The 15,125-nt window shown below is 42.6% G+C and overlaps 1 protein-coding gene across 1 annotated transcript; it reads left to right on the top strand.

Annotated features, from left to right (window-relative positions):
- Positions 1-478: 478 nt before the first annotated feature.
- On the top strand, positions 479-14,257 carry LOC135530062 (uncharacterized). The gene is made up of 4 exons (XM_064958450.1): positions 479-1,072; positions 1,575-1,816; positions 2,173-2,332; positions 14,142-14,257. The coding sequence occupies exons 1-4, from the start codon at positions 733-735 to the stop codon at positions 14,255-14,257; spliced, it is 858 nt and encodes a 285-aa protein (XP_064814522.1). The 5' UTR covers positions 479-732.
- The last annotated feature ends 868 nt before the right edge of the window (positions 14,258-15,125 follow it).

Below are 15,125 nucleotides of genomic sequence, written 5' to 3'. Positions count from 1 at the left end.
TTAGCTCTATGTGAATCAGCGTTAAACGACTTCAACTTACAAGCGCCTGGGAGATGAACACATAGCTCTGAGGAAACCCTCAACATATACAGTCCAACAGGTTTAAAAAGAGGAAGACACATTTCCTTATTTGGAATTATATGTAATGACATTGTTTGCAAGAAAAAACCGATGTGGTGAATCTTTTTAGAAACTGCGTTCGCCACTCCAGTCAGCAGATGGCGAAGTCTTTCAGGTGATGCTTCTCACGTGACGTATAATGTAGTGGACACACGGGTTTCCACTAGTTACCACAGCCACAATGTCACAATTGGCTATATCGAAAGATTAATGAAAACAAACATTTCTTTTTTGGTCTTAATTTAGAGTTCGGCATAAGGTTAGCAATGTGGTTAGAGTTAAGGTTGAAATCTAATTTTAAGAAGATAAATTGTGGGAATGGGTGGGATTTATGACTGTGGCTGTGGTAACTAGTGACGACCGACTGTGTTGGACGCGTCTTCAACCACACCGCTAAACCATCTCTGTAGCTTGTTAGCCAACATGAAATACAAACATTGAAGCTCTGTAGGCCATTTTTGTGTAGCCACACGAATCTCGGTGATTTAAACACAGTTCTTTTAACGTATCTACTAGTTCAATTAAACGTGATTTGCTTGCTAAATTTGCACATGTGTTACCGGGCCTAGCACTAGGCTAGTCGCTAATGCTAGCTAGCTAACATCCCTGACAATGAGCTCACAAAGCTACTCTCCTGCTGCTAATGAAGAGGAGGTCTGCTGGACGGAGAAAGCAGCTATGGGGATGAACATTGTCATTAAAGAAGAAGAGGAGGATATTACAGTGATAGGAACGGAAGAAGCTTGTCGAATTAAAACAGAGGAAGAGGAGGAAGGGATAGAGGCTGTCACGGTGGAAGAAGAGGTAGAAGCTTTCAGAATAAAAAAGGAGATGGCTTCCTCTATCACATTGAAAGAAGAGCCTTTTGGAGTGAAGGAGGAGTCAATAACATTGAAAGAAGAGAAACCTTTTGGGGTGAAAGAGGAGGAGACAGAAGATCCGGTTAACACTGGTGAGTATTGTCTTAAAAACGGGGAGAACGATGCAGTTGTTGAACTGGTGTGTGGTTTTAAATTGTAAAATATATATATATGTATATATATGTATATATATGTGTCGGCACACTGAAAAGAGCTTAACCAGTAAAAAACATTGATTTAAAGCATCAACTCCAATTTCATCCTGCCATTATAACATTCAATACACCCCACATACATATCTGGGGTGCAATCTTAAAGTAGCAAAAATTAAGATTTTGATCACAGCTTATTAAGACATGTTGTTGTTGTTTGTTGTTGTTGTCATTATTGGGCTTATTCTAATGACCTCATATAAAAATACTACTTTTTAAACGTGGATTTATTTATTTTCCTTTAGTTTGTATTCAGAGTTCGCTCGTCTATTGCTCTCCGACGGAAGGTCCTAGGATGATAAGTGACATGTTTGGAGTCAGAGGAGAGAGCAAGCTGCACCCTCTGTTTTTACCTCTTGTCAAACTCTCTTCCCTTTTACAGATCCACAAATGAGGCAATATGCAGTTTCCTGGCCCTCCCAGGGCTCTACAGTGAAGGAGGACATCAGAAAGACACAGGAACAATCTAATGTGACACCTGTGAGTCCCAGACAGTTTGGTCGTGATGACGATGCTATTCACTGCGACAAAGAATGGGACATGAAAGACAAGGATTGGTTTCCTAGCAACGGGCTGAAGGCGGAGTTGGCTCCAGAGAGCCACACCCCTGAGCAGAGGGGAGTGGTGTGAGTACATCCCAGCCACAAAGTGTTTCTGGTTCTCAACATTCCTTCCTTAATTCCTGGACCTCCTCCTCTAAATGCATTGAAGGAGAACATTTGAGGTTCATCCAAATACTGATATGTGAATGTTTTTTAGCAAATACAGATGATTCTGATTGGACTTTCTCCTCCACAACATGTATAGCAGGAGGTCCAGAGAATGAGAGGAATCAAGGAGGGTGTGTTTCTGATCTGAGGTTCCTCCTCTTGGACTTTCTCCTCCTCAACATGTATAGCAGGAGGTCCAGAGAACGAGAGGAATCAAGGTAGGAGAGTGTTTCCCACCCTAAATTGATTGTTTATTTTTGTGGTTTCCAGGACATGTCTTTCCCTCTCCCAGAGTCCCCAGGTCGTGCCTCTCCCACTGTTGCCTTACTGTGGGGTCTGAAGAGGGTGTCTGTGCAGCTGGTCGACTGCAGGAAAACACCGGGTCTGCGTGGAACTGTGAGAGGAGAAGAAGAGGGAGATTCAGATTCAAGTAAGAACAGTGGTGTGTGGATGAGACTGTTGTATAGCAAGCAGCTCATTAGTTCTGTGGTCAGTGTATTCACTGTTGTATAGCAGCTCATTAGTTCTGTGGTCAGTGTATTCACTGTTGTATGGCAGCTCATTAGTTCTGAAACTACTCGAGCTGCTTTTTGCTAAAGTAATTGTGCACTGATTGGTGTCATCTCACTAATCAGAAGGCGTTTCTCCCGTGCGGTCTTGTCATCTCGCTAGTCAGAAGGTGTTTCACCCGTGCGGTCTTGTCATCTCGCTAATCAGAAGGCGCTTCACCCGTGCGGTCTTGTCATCTCGCTAATCAGAAGGCGCTTCACCCGTGCGGTCTTGTCATCTCGCTAGTCAGAAGGCGTTTCACCTGTACTGGCTTGTCATCTCTAGTCAGAAGGCGTTTCACCCGTGCTGGCTTGTCATCTCTAGTCAGAAGGCGTTTCACCTGTACTGGCTTGTCATCTCGCTCGTCAGAAGGTGTTTCACCTGTACTGGCTTGTCATCTCGCTAGTCAGAAGGCGTTTCACCTGTGCTGGCTTGTCATCTCACTAGTCAGAAGGCGTTTCACCCGTGCGGTCTTGTCATCTCGCTAGTCAGAAGGCGTTTCACCTGTACTGGCTTGTCATCTCGCTCGTCAGAAGGTGTTTCACCTGTACTGTCTTGTCATCTCGCTAGTCAGAAGGCGTTTCACCTGTACTGGCTTGTCATCTCGCTCGTCAGAAGGTGTTTCACCTGTACTGGCTTGTCATCTCGCTAGTCAGAAGGCGTTTCACCTGTGCTGGCTTGTCATCTCGCTAGTCAGAAGGCGTTTCACCCGTGTGGTCTTGTCATCTCTCTCGTCAGAAGGTGTTTCACCTGTACTGGCTTGTCATCTCGCTAGTCAGAAGGCGTTTCACCTGTACTGGCTTGTCATCTCGCTAGTCAGAAGGCGTTCCACCCGTGTGGTCTTGTCATCTCTCTCGTCAGAAGGCGTTTCACCCGTGTGGTCTTGTCATCTCTCTCGTCAGAAGGTGTTTCACCTGTACTGCCCCAGGTGATCCTTAAGACCTGCTGGCCTGTTCATCAGTTGGCATGAGAGATGTTAAGAGAGTAATGACTTGTTGGTTCTCCCTGTTTAATTTGTGAACACAAGCCTTTTATCCACTGTCTTCCCTGTTTCCTATAGCTCTGCTTTCTGTTGACTCCCTGTCTTCATTTTGTGTGGGCTTGTCTTTTCGTTTGGCTCTCCGTTGTGGGCATCCATGGTGGGAATCGTTTAGGGCACATTTCCTAGTTGCATGTCTACTTTAAAGGATGTCTTTCAGAACCCTTCTACAGCCCCACCTGTTTGGTTTTGGTTGTCCCAGGGAGTTTCTTTGTTAGTTCCCTTGTTTGTTTCTACAGCCCCACCTGTTTGGTTTTGGTTGTCCCAGGGAGTTTCTTTGTTAGTTCCCTTGTTTGTTTCTACAGCCCCACCTGTTTGGTTTTGGATGCCCCAGGGAGTTTCTTTGTTAGTTCCCTTGTTTGTTTCTACAGCCCCACCTGTTTGGTTTTGGTTGTCCCAGGGAGTTTCTTTGTTAGTTCCCTTGTTTGTTTCTACAGCCCCACCTGTTTGGTTTTGGTTGTCCCAGGGAGTTTCTTTGTTAGTTCCCTTGTTTGTTTCTACAGCCCCACCTGTTTGGTTTTGGTTGTCCCAGGGAGTTTCTTTGTTAGTTCCCTTGTTTGTTTCTACAGCCCCACCTGTTTGGTTTTGGTTGTCCCAGGGAGTTTCTTTGTGAGTTCCCTTGTTTGTGAGAGATATTTTCAGTTTGTCTTGTGGAAAGGTAACAATGTCGATACCACATGTGGATAAGAATTAATAAAAAAATATAATTATTAACAGAAATACTGATTTCAAATCAGGGAACTTTAAAATGGAAATTAGGATAATTAATGTAGCAGGTTAGTAGAATTAGGTTAAGGTTAGGATAATTAATGTAGCAGGTCAGTAGAATTAGGTTAAGGTTAGGATAATTAATGTAGCAGGTCAGTAGAATTAGGTTAAGGTTAGGATAATTAATGTAGCAGGTCAGTAGAATTAGGTTAAGGTTAGGATAATTAACATGGCAGGTTAGTAGAATTAGGTTAAGGTTAGGATAATTAATGTAGCAGGTCAGTAGAATTAGGTTAAGGTTAGGATAATTAATGTAGCAGGTCAGTAGAATTAGGTTAAGGTTAGGATAATTAACGTGGTAGGTTAGTAGAATTAGGTTAAGGTTAGGATAATTAATGTAGCAGGTCAGTAGAATTAGGTTAAGGTTAGGATAATTAATGTAGCAGGTCAGTAGAATTAGGTTAAGGTTAGGATAATTAATGTAGCAGGTCAGTAGAATTAGGTTAAGGTTAGGATAATTAATGTAGCAGGTCAGTAGAATTAGGTTAAGGTTAGGATAATTAATGTAGCAGGTCAGTAGAATTAGGTTAAGGTTAGGATAATTAACGTGGCAGGTTAGTAGAATTAGGTTAAGGTTAGGATAATTAACGTGGTAGGTTAGTAGAATTAGGTTAGGATAATTAACGTGGTTGGTTAGTAGAATTAGGTTAGGATAATTAACGTGGTAGGTTAGTAGAATTAGGTTTTAGAATTAGGGTTAGCTAAAATTCTAAAACTGTCTCGGACAAAGCTAAAAGTAAAAAAAAAACATTTAAAAAGAAACAATGTCTATTTACCACCACAGACTGATGCTGGAACTAAGACTGCACTCAACGAACTGTATGAGGTCATAAGAAAACAGGAGAAAGCTCATCCAGAAGTGGTGCTCCTAGTGGCCGGGAGGGAACTGCAGGGAAACTTAAATTAGTTTCACCTAATTTCTACCAGCATGCTAAATATGCAACCAGAGGAAAACAAACTCTAGACCACCTTTACTCCACACAGAATGCACGGGGACTGGTGGTGTAGTTGAGCGAGATGCCTACCTCTACCAAAAGACAGTGAATGTCCCTGCTGTTGACAATGGGACCAGTTTATTCTGATAATGGAGGAGGTAGAACATCACACTGACGACGGGTCCTCGCCCTGGAGTGGATGTTGAGGGGAGAACATTTAGGTCAAGGCCAACGACGGGTCCTCACCCTGGAGTGGATGTTGAGGGGAGAACATCTAGGTCAAGGCCAACGACGGGTCCTCACCCTGGAGTGGATGTTGAGGGAGAACATCTAGGTTGAGGCCAACGACGGGTCCTCACCCTGGAGTGGATGCTGAGGGGAGAACATCTAGGTCAAGGCCAACGACGGTCCTCACCCTGGAGTGGATGTTGAGGGGAGAACATCTAGGTCAAGGCCAACGACGGTCCTCACCCTGGAGTGGATGTTGAGGGGAGAACATCTAGGTCAAGGCCAACGATGTGGCAGCAGTTATATCTAACTACCCCAACAGCAGCCTCATTGGATTCCAGGAAGCTGAGGCTCATAGCGTCCTATACGAATAACATTTTCAATAAATAACATTGTAGTTAAATTGTCTTATTCACAATTTAATGTTATTTTCAAACATAAAACAATTACAGTTACTAAGCAATTCACAGTGTCACTCAGCATTAGTTAGACCAGGGATTTACAAACATCTACCTAGAGAGCAACCATCTTGTTGAGTTTCACTCCAACAGCTGGGCTTGATTAGGTTTTCACAGTGTCACTCAGCATTATATACCATGGACTCTGTGTGTATACAGTATTATTACCTAGTACCCCTACACATCAACTACCTAGTACCCCTACACATCAACTACCTAGTACCCCTACACATCAACTCAGTACTGGTACTCTGTGTATACAACCATGTTATTACCTCTTACCCCTACACATCAACTTCCTCGTACCCCTACACATCAACTCAGTACTGGTACTCTGTGTATACAACCATGCTATTACATCGTACCCCTACACATCAACTCAGTACTGGTACTCTGTGTATACAACCATGTTATTACCTCTTACCCCTACACATCAACTTCCTCGTACCCCTACACATCAACTCAGTACTGGTACTCTGTGTATACAGCCATGCTATTACCTCGTACCCCTACACATCAACTCAGTACTGGTACTCTGTGTATACAGCCATGTTATTACCTCGTACCCCTACACATCAACTCAGTACTGGTACTCTGTGTATACAGCCATGTTATTACCTAGTACCCCTACACATCAACTACCTAGTACCCCTACGCATCAACTCAGTACTGGTACTCTGTGTATACAGCCATGTTATTACCTCTTACCCCTACACATCAACTCAGTACTGGTACCCCTGTGTATACAGCCATGTTATTACCTCTTACCCCTACACATCAACTCAGTACTGGTACTCTGTGTATACAGCCATGTTATTACCTCGTACCCCTACACATCAACTCAGTACTGGTACTCTGTGTATACAGCCATGTTATTACCTCGTACTCCTACACATCAACTCAGTACTGGTACCCCTGTGTATACAGCCATGTTATCGTTACTCATTGTGTATTTATTATTATGCTCTAAATACTCAAACAATGTACCTAAAAGCTGTCTGGGATCCTGACGTACAGCCAGGTGTTATAAAGGACCCACAGGTGTTTGTGGGTCAACTTCCCGTTTAATTAAGCAGGATTCCGGAACAATAAATATTTGCAGAATCCGTGCAAAAACAAGTCCAGTATTTATGATCTAACTTCGTTTTTTTAAATCAAAAACAACAAACCGAGTAGCCAAGTGTTTCCAGCATTCAGAAAAGCTACACTGGACTTGCTTACCAAGACTACATTGAATCTTCCTGAGTGGCGTTGTTACAGTTTTGACTTAAATCGGATTGAAAATCTGTTGTAAGACTTTAAAATGGCTGTTTAGCAATGATCAACAACCAACTTGACAGACTTACCCAGAAAAACTCACAGATGTATTCGCTGTCAAAGGTGATTTTAACATGTATTGCATCGGGGGTTGGAAAACTTATGTAAATTTAGATATTTCTGTATTTCATTATCAATCAATGTGCAAAAATGTCTAAAAACAGGTTTTCACTTTGTCATTATAGGGTATTGTGATGTCATGATGGGGTATTGTGATGTCACTATGGGGTATTGTGATGTCACTATGGGGTATTCTGATGTCATTACTGGGTATTGTGATGTCATTACAGGGTACTGTGTGTGGATGAATTAGAATGTTTTATTTAATACATTTTGTATTCAGGCTGTAACACAACAACATGTGGAACAAGTCAAGGGGTATGAATACTTTCTGAAGGCACCGGACCCAATGTCAGATGAACTCGTGAATCCATTTGGTCTGTCTCTGCCGTGCAGTATGAAGGAAGTTAGCATTGTCTAGTGAAACTACCTCTAACTAGCATCCGCTAGCATACCTGTAGACTGCCGTGCAGTATGAAGGAAGTTAGAGGTAGTTTCACTAGACAATGCTAACTAGCATCCGCTAGCATACCTGTAGACTGCCGTGCAGTATGAAGGAAGTTAGAGGTAGTTTCACTAGACGATGCTAACTAGCATCTGCTAGCATACCTGTAGACTTTCAGTCATTGCGCTAACACGAGTTGCCAGAATCTCGCAATATCCGTTTAAAGCCACAATGTAAGATGTGTTTACCATCAAAGAGTGGGCCACCAACAAAACATTCATAACAATGGATCAAATGCAGCCTATGACATTGATGTAAATACTATAGTCCCCCATTTCTATGATTATAGTGCTCTGCTATAAGACTTTTTAAAATGTAAGTATTGTTTGAAAACTGGCCTCAGGTTATTGAGGGATGTGGTTAGGATTCAACCTCATAGGAAGACAGTTGTTTCATGTGGAGGTTTCATTCAGGTCTCTCTGTTAAATACACATACTGGTTTTCTTTAGCAGGTGAAAGACCAGACTCAGAGGAAACAGAGCCAGAGACATCCAAACCAGTAAGACGACACCACTGCTCCCAGTGTGGAAAGAGTTTTACCCGGTTAGGGTCCTTGAAAAGGCATGAAGGAATACACGCAGGAGAGGAGACTTACCACTGCTCCCAGTGTGGAAAGAGTTTTACCAGGTTATTTAGCCTGAAACGACATGAGATGATACACACAGGAGAAAAGCCTTTCCACTGCTCCCAATGTGGAAAGAGTTTTACCCGGTTATGGCACCTGCAAATGGATGAGAGAAGGCACAGAGGAGAGAAGCCTTTCCGCTGCTCCGATTGTGGAAAGAGTTTTACCCAATTAGGGAGCCTGAAGGAACATGAGAGAATGCACACAGGAGAAAGGCCATTCCACTGCTCACTTTGTGGAAAGCGTTTTACCCATTTAGGAAGCCTGAAAGGACATGAGAGCATGCACAGAGGAGAAAAGCCCTTCCACTGCTCACATTGTGGAAAGCGTTTTACCCGTTTGGGGCACCTGAAAGCACATGAGAGAATTCACACAGGAGAAAAGCCCTTCCACTGCTCCCTGTGTGGGAAGAGTTTTACTCAGTTAGGGGGCCTGACAAAACATATGATATTACACAAAGGAGAGAAGCATTTCCACTGCTCTCTGTGTGGAAAGAGTTTTATCCAGTTATGGGGCCTGAAAACACATGAGTGGACGCACATAAAAGAGAAGCCTCACCCCTGTTCCCAGTGTGGAAAGAGTTTCACACAGTCAAGATACCTGAAAAAACATGAGTTGACACACTCCGCAGAAAAGCCTTGAAAGAATCCACATTGCAGAGAAATATATATTGGAAAGATATTTACCTGGTTAGGGAACCTGAAAGACCACGAGGTAGCAGACACAGGGGAAATGCCTTACCACTGCTCCCAGTGTGGAAAGAGATATTTAACAATAATACATCAGTTAATTAATGAGTTAACACATACAGTGCTCCAACACTTGTCTCATATTTTTGACTGACTGTTTATGCCACACGAAATCAAATTGTACAAAGTGAACTCAATGTTTTTTTAACATGAATTGGACATAGAGTGAGTATATCTGTTTCAATATAGAGTAGGTCAGTTGTAATGCTTTTTAAATAAATTATAACTTTTTAGAACTCTGTCTTTGTGTATTTTCCTTGTGTGTTAATCAAGTGCTATCTAGTTAAATGTGATATATGTCCTCTTGTGTTTGCATTGTGTATGTGTGTGTGAAAAAAATAAACAAATGTACAGACTGAGAAAAACGTACGAATCTAATTCCAACAGTATTTATTCATAATGTACATGTTAATATTGAGAGGGGTGTACTGCAAGGCAGGATCAATAAGGGCTAGCCATCTATCTTTGATAAAGAACCAGAAATAACTATGGATTTTCTGGTTCATTCAAAAATCTCAATTTAGATATGCGTTTTTCAGACCATGCCCAAAGGTAGCTGGCGAACTCTAACTCTCTGCAGTTGTTGTATATCACTCAGGTCTAAGTCTGCCTAGAGGAAAACAGGACAGGTCCTGGCGTTCCACCACCCTAGATGAGACAATAAATACCCCCACCCCCGTTCGTTTCAGTCGCACATGCTCCTTAATATCGTCCTGTGCGACCTGGAATTTTAATTCAGGAGCACCAGTGCGCCTATAAAAAAATATCACCCAGATAAATGCTTTTGTAATGATAAAGCTTCGCTGTGCTGTTGTTTCCTGAGTACAGATTCATTAGCGTCGTGCTAGCACCATTACTACAGCGAAAACTGCACATTTCTAAACCAAACAGGATTTTTTAAAATTCCTGTCACGTATTGGGGGGCGCATTTTCCATTCATAAACCACGTCGCTTGCTGTTCTAAAACTTCTCGCGGGCTGTAAATAATTTTCTTTTACATGTTGGTTGTTCAGTCATGTTTGTTACCACATTAGCCATGTAGATAACAACCTGTTAACTTTATTAGTACATTCAAACATTTGGGGGCACAGAAAGGTTGGAAACGGGAAAGCTTCTTCAGGAGATCATAGCAATGTATGACTGACAGATCTCTTGGTCGTCACAAACGTTCTGAAAGAGACCGTGTTCTATGTTCCGCATCTCAATAGGAAATGTTGCTTTTACATCGTGTAAAAACCTAATATTACACAAATTACTGATTTGTCTCAATATTCTTGGTATTTTTAATCAACTCGTTTCTCGGGCACAGCATGTGCTTCAGAAGTAGCTAGACATCATATAAGCTATATCTCAATCGATAAAAATATAAATAAAAAATTATTCTGTAAAACATGCAGTTATATTGGCGTTATTAGTCCTGAACCCGATACTATGAATTAGGTTTGAGGTTTGAGGTAACTTAGTGGTTAACTCTGAGTTCTCGAGATAACCAGTCACACGATGTGGCTCACCTTTAAGCCAGGTACATTTCAGGACTAACCTGGTCTGCTAAAGGACTAATGGCAGGCTAACTCAGGACTGGGGCAGGCTAACCTGGTCTGGGGCAGGCTAACTCAGGACTAACCTGGTCTGGGGCAGGCTAACTCAGGACTAACCTGGTCTGGGGCAGGCTAACTCAGGACTAACCTGGTCTGGGGCAACCCTGGTCTAACTCAGGACTAACCTGGTCTGGGGCAGGCTAACTCAGGACTAACCTGGTCTGTCTGGGGCAGGCTAAACTCAGGACTAACCTGGTCTGGGGCAGGCTAACTCAGGACTAACCTGGTCTAACTCAGGATGGCAGGCTAACTCAGGACTAATGGGGCAAAACTCAGGACTAACCTTCTGGGGCAGGCTCCCTGGTCTCATGGCAGGCAAAGGCAGGACTAACCTGGTCTCACTCAGGACTAACCTGGTCTGGGGCCATCTGTGGCAGGACTAACCTGGTTGCAGGCTAACTCAGGACTAACCTGGTCTGGGGCAGGCTAACTCAGGCTAACCTGGTCTGTGGCAGAAATGGGGCATAACTTAACCTGGTCTGGGGCAGGCTAACTCAGGACTAACCTGGTCTGGGGCAGGCTAACTAACCTGGTCTGGGCCAGGCTAACTCAGGACTAACCTGGTCTGGGGCAGGCTAACTCAGGACTAACCTCTGGGGCAAAAATCAGGACTAACCTGTCTGCAGGCTAACTGCGAATCATGTGTCTGAGCTTGAGGACGAATGAAAATCGAATTTCCTCCCTCTCGCAAAGATTGCGTCATTGTCCCATTTAATTTGAGGAAGACTGATATAAATATTTAATAAATAAAACTGTGTTAATTTTTTAAATATAAAAATACTGATCACATTACATGTTTTCACACACAGTAAAACTTTAGTATAAATAAGTAACTATTTTATCGATAGGATTGGTGAAAATGGTGCTTGTGCATTGATAAAGCACACCAAAGATCACATTAATGACAAGTAATAATGTAATAAAATAGAGATGCCTACTTCACACCTGCCTGCTGAGTTTGCAAGATAACTATTCCTTCATTTGGATTTCAGCACAAATTAAATATGTGGTTCTGCCCTGACAAACAGAGGTTGCAGTTTGGAAACTGCAGTAATTACGTTCCACGGTGTTATTTTTGATGCATTATTTTCTGCATACTGCAGTTATAATACACTCTTACTGCAATACCTTTTGGTAAGGGTGACTCCACCATGGATTGATGGTTCGGCATTGTCTGTCGGTGTTCCACTAGCCATGTGCGACATAGACACTTACAAGCCTAGCTAGAACAAGCTTGCATAAGCAGCGGGTGCACTATCACTTAAAACTATAACAGGCTTTATCGGGAATCAAGGTAAGACCCCGATGTAGACTGTCGAAGTAACAATGTTTATTGTAACAACAGGGGCAGGCAAAGACAGGTCAAGGCAGGCAGGGGTCGGAAATCCAGGGTAAGGCGAAGGTACAGGACTGCAGGCAGGCTCGGGTAAGAGGTTACAGGATCAGGACCAAAACCCAGGAGGACGAGGAAAGATGGAGGCTGGGGAACAATAGGAGCTGACAGGAAGATCCATTCCCCAAGTTCATAAGTAGTTTTATCTTGAACCTGTTTGCAAAAAAAAAGAAAAAACATACCTTCTACTCCGCTAGGATCAGCTCGTCCAAAATGTACAAATACAAACTCGAAAACACTGATTATCATGACAATTTAGTCCACGGGTGAAACTACCGAACAGTAGGAAGCCTTCATTCCATATTGTCCATTTTCCTTTGACCTGTCCTGTTTTTGGTACGTAGCGTCATACATCAAAGCACATATTGGTTTGATAGGGCGCCATTTAGGCCAATGGATCGGAGACATGTTGTATACATACATATACTGGCCGGCAACCACCCGGTTCCTCCACCCTGCACCTTAGAGGCTGCTGCCCTATCTATTTACATGGACATGGGATCACTGGTCACATTAATAATGTTAAATACAGGGCCTTCGGAAAGTAGTCAGACCCTTTGACTCTTTCCACATTTTGTTACGTTACAGCCTTATTCAAATATGTATTAAATTGTTTTTTTTTCCCCTCATCAATCTACACTCCATATCATAATGACATAGCAAAAACATGTTTTTGGAAATGTTTGCTAATTTATTACATTTACATGAGTATTCAGACCCTTTACTCAGCACTTTCAAATCAAATCAAATGTAATTGGTCACATACACGTGTTTAGCAGATGTTATTGTGGGTGTGGCGCAGTCTGAGGTCCTGAGCTCTCTGGAGCAGGTTTTCATCAAGGATCTCTCCGTTCATCTTTGCCTCGATCCTGACTAGTCTCCCAGTATCTGCTGCTGAAAAACACTGGACCTCATTTATAAAGGTAGACCAAGGTAGGACCTAACATTTATAGGATCTCTCCACTGGAGACCAAGGTAATATGATATGACATAGGATTAACACCCCCACAGCATAATGCTGCCACCACCATGCTTCCCCATTCACCAGATTAACATTTGCATGCCTCGACGTCCTCCGATCCTGATAAATCTGCTGCTGAAAAACACTGGACCTAACATTTATAAAGGTAGACCAAGGTAATATGATATGACATACTGTATGTTGCAGATACATTCATAAATGTACACTGGACTTAACATTTATGCCTCGAGTCACTCAGCTTTGAATTGAATTGAATTTATTTGGGTGAAAACCTAATACAACAATATGTAATATATTCCCAGTGGATGGCAAAGTGTGTAAAGGAAACTGCTTGTGATTTGAAGAAGAGACTACCAGTTCATCACCGACACTAGTTGATAGCGCCGAACCAGAGCTTCTAACTACATTGTTTTAGATTGCCTTCTGGCATGTTTGGAAAGCATATTTGCTTATTAGAAATGGATCGAATCTCTGTATTCTTTGGTGTTTTGTTTTTTTACCTCAGCCGCATCACCCACTCCAGTCAGCAGATGGCGACGTGTGTATTTTATGTGGAGGGATGCTGTGTGACGTATAAACCAGTGGACGGACGGTACGCTTCTTTGGTTCACAACAAGCCTGGTAAGGGTGGATTTGGGCAACTTGCTAGACGTAGTCGAATTCGAGACACGTTCTGTGTATATTAGACACTGTTTGTTTTTTAAACACACGCACATGTCTACGTGTTAACCTGTTTTATTTCACATAGTTAGCTAGCTATTTTAGCTAATGCTAAACAGCCAATGCTATCGAGCGAGCTAACATCGCCGACCATGAGCTCAGTAATTTACTCCCCCACCTTCTAAAGAGGAGGTCTGCTGGACGGAGAAAGAAGCTCCCCGTGAAAGAGGAGAAGGAAGAGGAAGCTGTTACGTTGTTTTGTCGGGTAGGTGGCTTGCTAAGTTAGCATTAGCAACTAACCTAAGGTTAATTCTATCTACCTAGTTAACGTCCCCGACCATGAGCTCACTAAACTACTCCCCCACTTCTAAAGAAGAGGATGTCTGCTGGACGGAGAAAGAAGCTCTGGGGCTGAACATTATCGTAAAAGAAGAAGAAGAGGAGGATATTAGAGTGAAAGGAGAGGAAGGTGAAGAAGGAGGATATTAGAGTGAGGTGAAGGAGAGGAAGGTAAGGAGAGGAAGAGGAGGATATTAGAGTGAAAGGAGAGGAAGGTGAAGAAGAGGAGGATATTAGAGTGAAAGGAGAGGAAGAAGAGGATGCAGTGTTCAGGGAGGAGGAGGAAGTCACAGTGAAAGAAGAAGAGGAGGAAGAAGATTTCAAAATAATAAAGGAGGAAGAGGAGGAGGCTATTACATTGAAAGAAGAGGATGTTCTAGTGAAAGGAGAGGAAGAACCTTTTATAGTGGAAGAGGAGACTGAAGATCTGATTGACACCAGTAAGTACGATCTTAAAAACAGGGGCATAAACTCTGTCTGCAGTTATGGAATCAAAGTATAGTTTTAAAGGGTCAGGCATTCCACTGAACGACCCAGCTGTTTAGTCTATTCAACTGGTTCTCACTTCATTCATCTGGAACGACCCTGTTGTTTAATCTATTAAATCAAATGTATTTATATAGCCCTTCGTACATCAGCTGATATCTCAAAGTGCTGTACAGAAACCCAGCCCTAAAACACCAAAAAGCAAGCAATGCAGGTGTAGGCTCATTTACTTGTGTGGCTGCCAGCCAAATAGCATTGAACTTCTTTTGTCATCTGATAGAAATTAAGCAATTTTTTTCCGCCAAATGTGTTGCACTATATTTGCACGTCCCTGATCATTCTATATATAAAACGGGACCCCTGGCAATACACAGCTGGATTCACCAGCCCCCGCTAAAGATTCAGAATGTCTGACTGGCTCCTGTTCTGAGGAACTGGATTCAGAATATTACAAACAAACACCTGACCGGCTCAACTGTTCTGAGGAACTACGCTAAAGATTCATAATGTCAAATAATGTGACCGGCTCAAC

The sequence above is a fragment of the Oncorhynchus masou genome, unplaced genomic scaffold, assembly GCF_036934945.1.
Source record: "Oncorhynchus masou masou isolate Uvic2021 unplaced genomic scaffold, UVic_Omas_1.1 unplaced_scaffold_1246, whole genome shotgun sequence".
Classification (NCBI taxonomy): domain Eukaryota; kingdom Metazoa; phylum Chordata; class Actinopteri; order Salmoniformes; family Salmonidae; genus Oncorhynchus; species Oncorhynchus masou.
Note: the sequence above shows the minus strand (reverse complement) of the source record. Positions and strands in the feature narration are given on the sequence as shown.

Coding starts and splice junctions, on each gene's coding strand:
- LOC135530062 (XM_064958450.1), top strand. CDS start 733: ATGAGCTCACAAAGCTACTCTCCTGCTGCTAATGAAGAGGAGGTCTGC. Junction 1,073..1,574: donor AGAAGATCCGGTTAACACTG/GTGAGTATTGTC, acceptor TCCCTTTTACAG/ATCCACAAATGAGGCAATAT. Junction 2,333..14,141: donor AGAGGGAGATTCAGATTCAA/GTAAGAACAGTG, acceptor CCACTTCTAAAG/AAGAGGATGTCTGCTGGACG.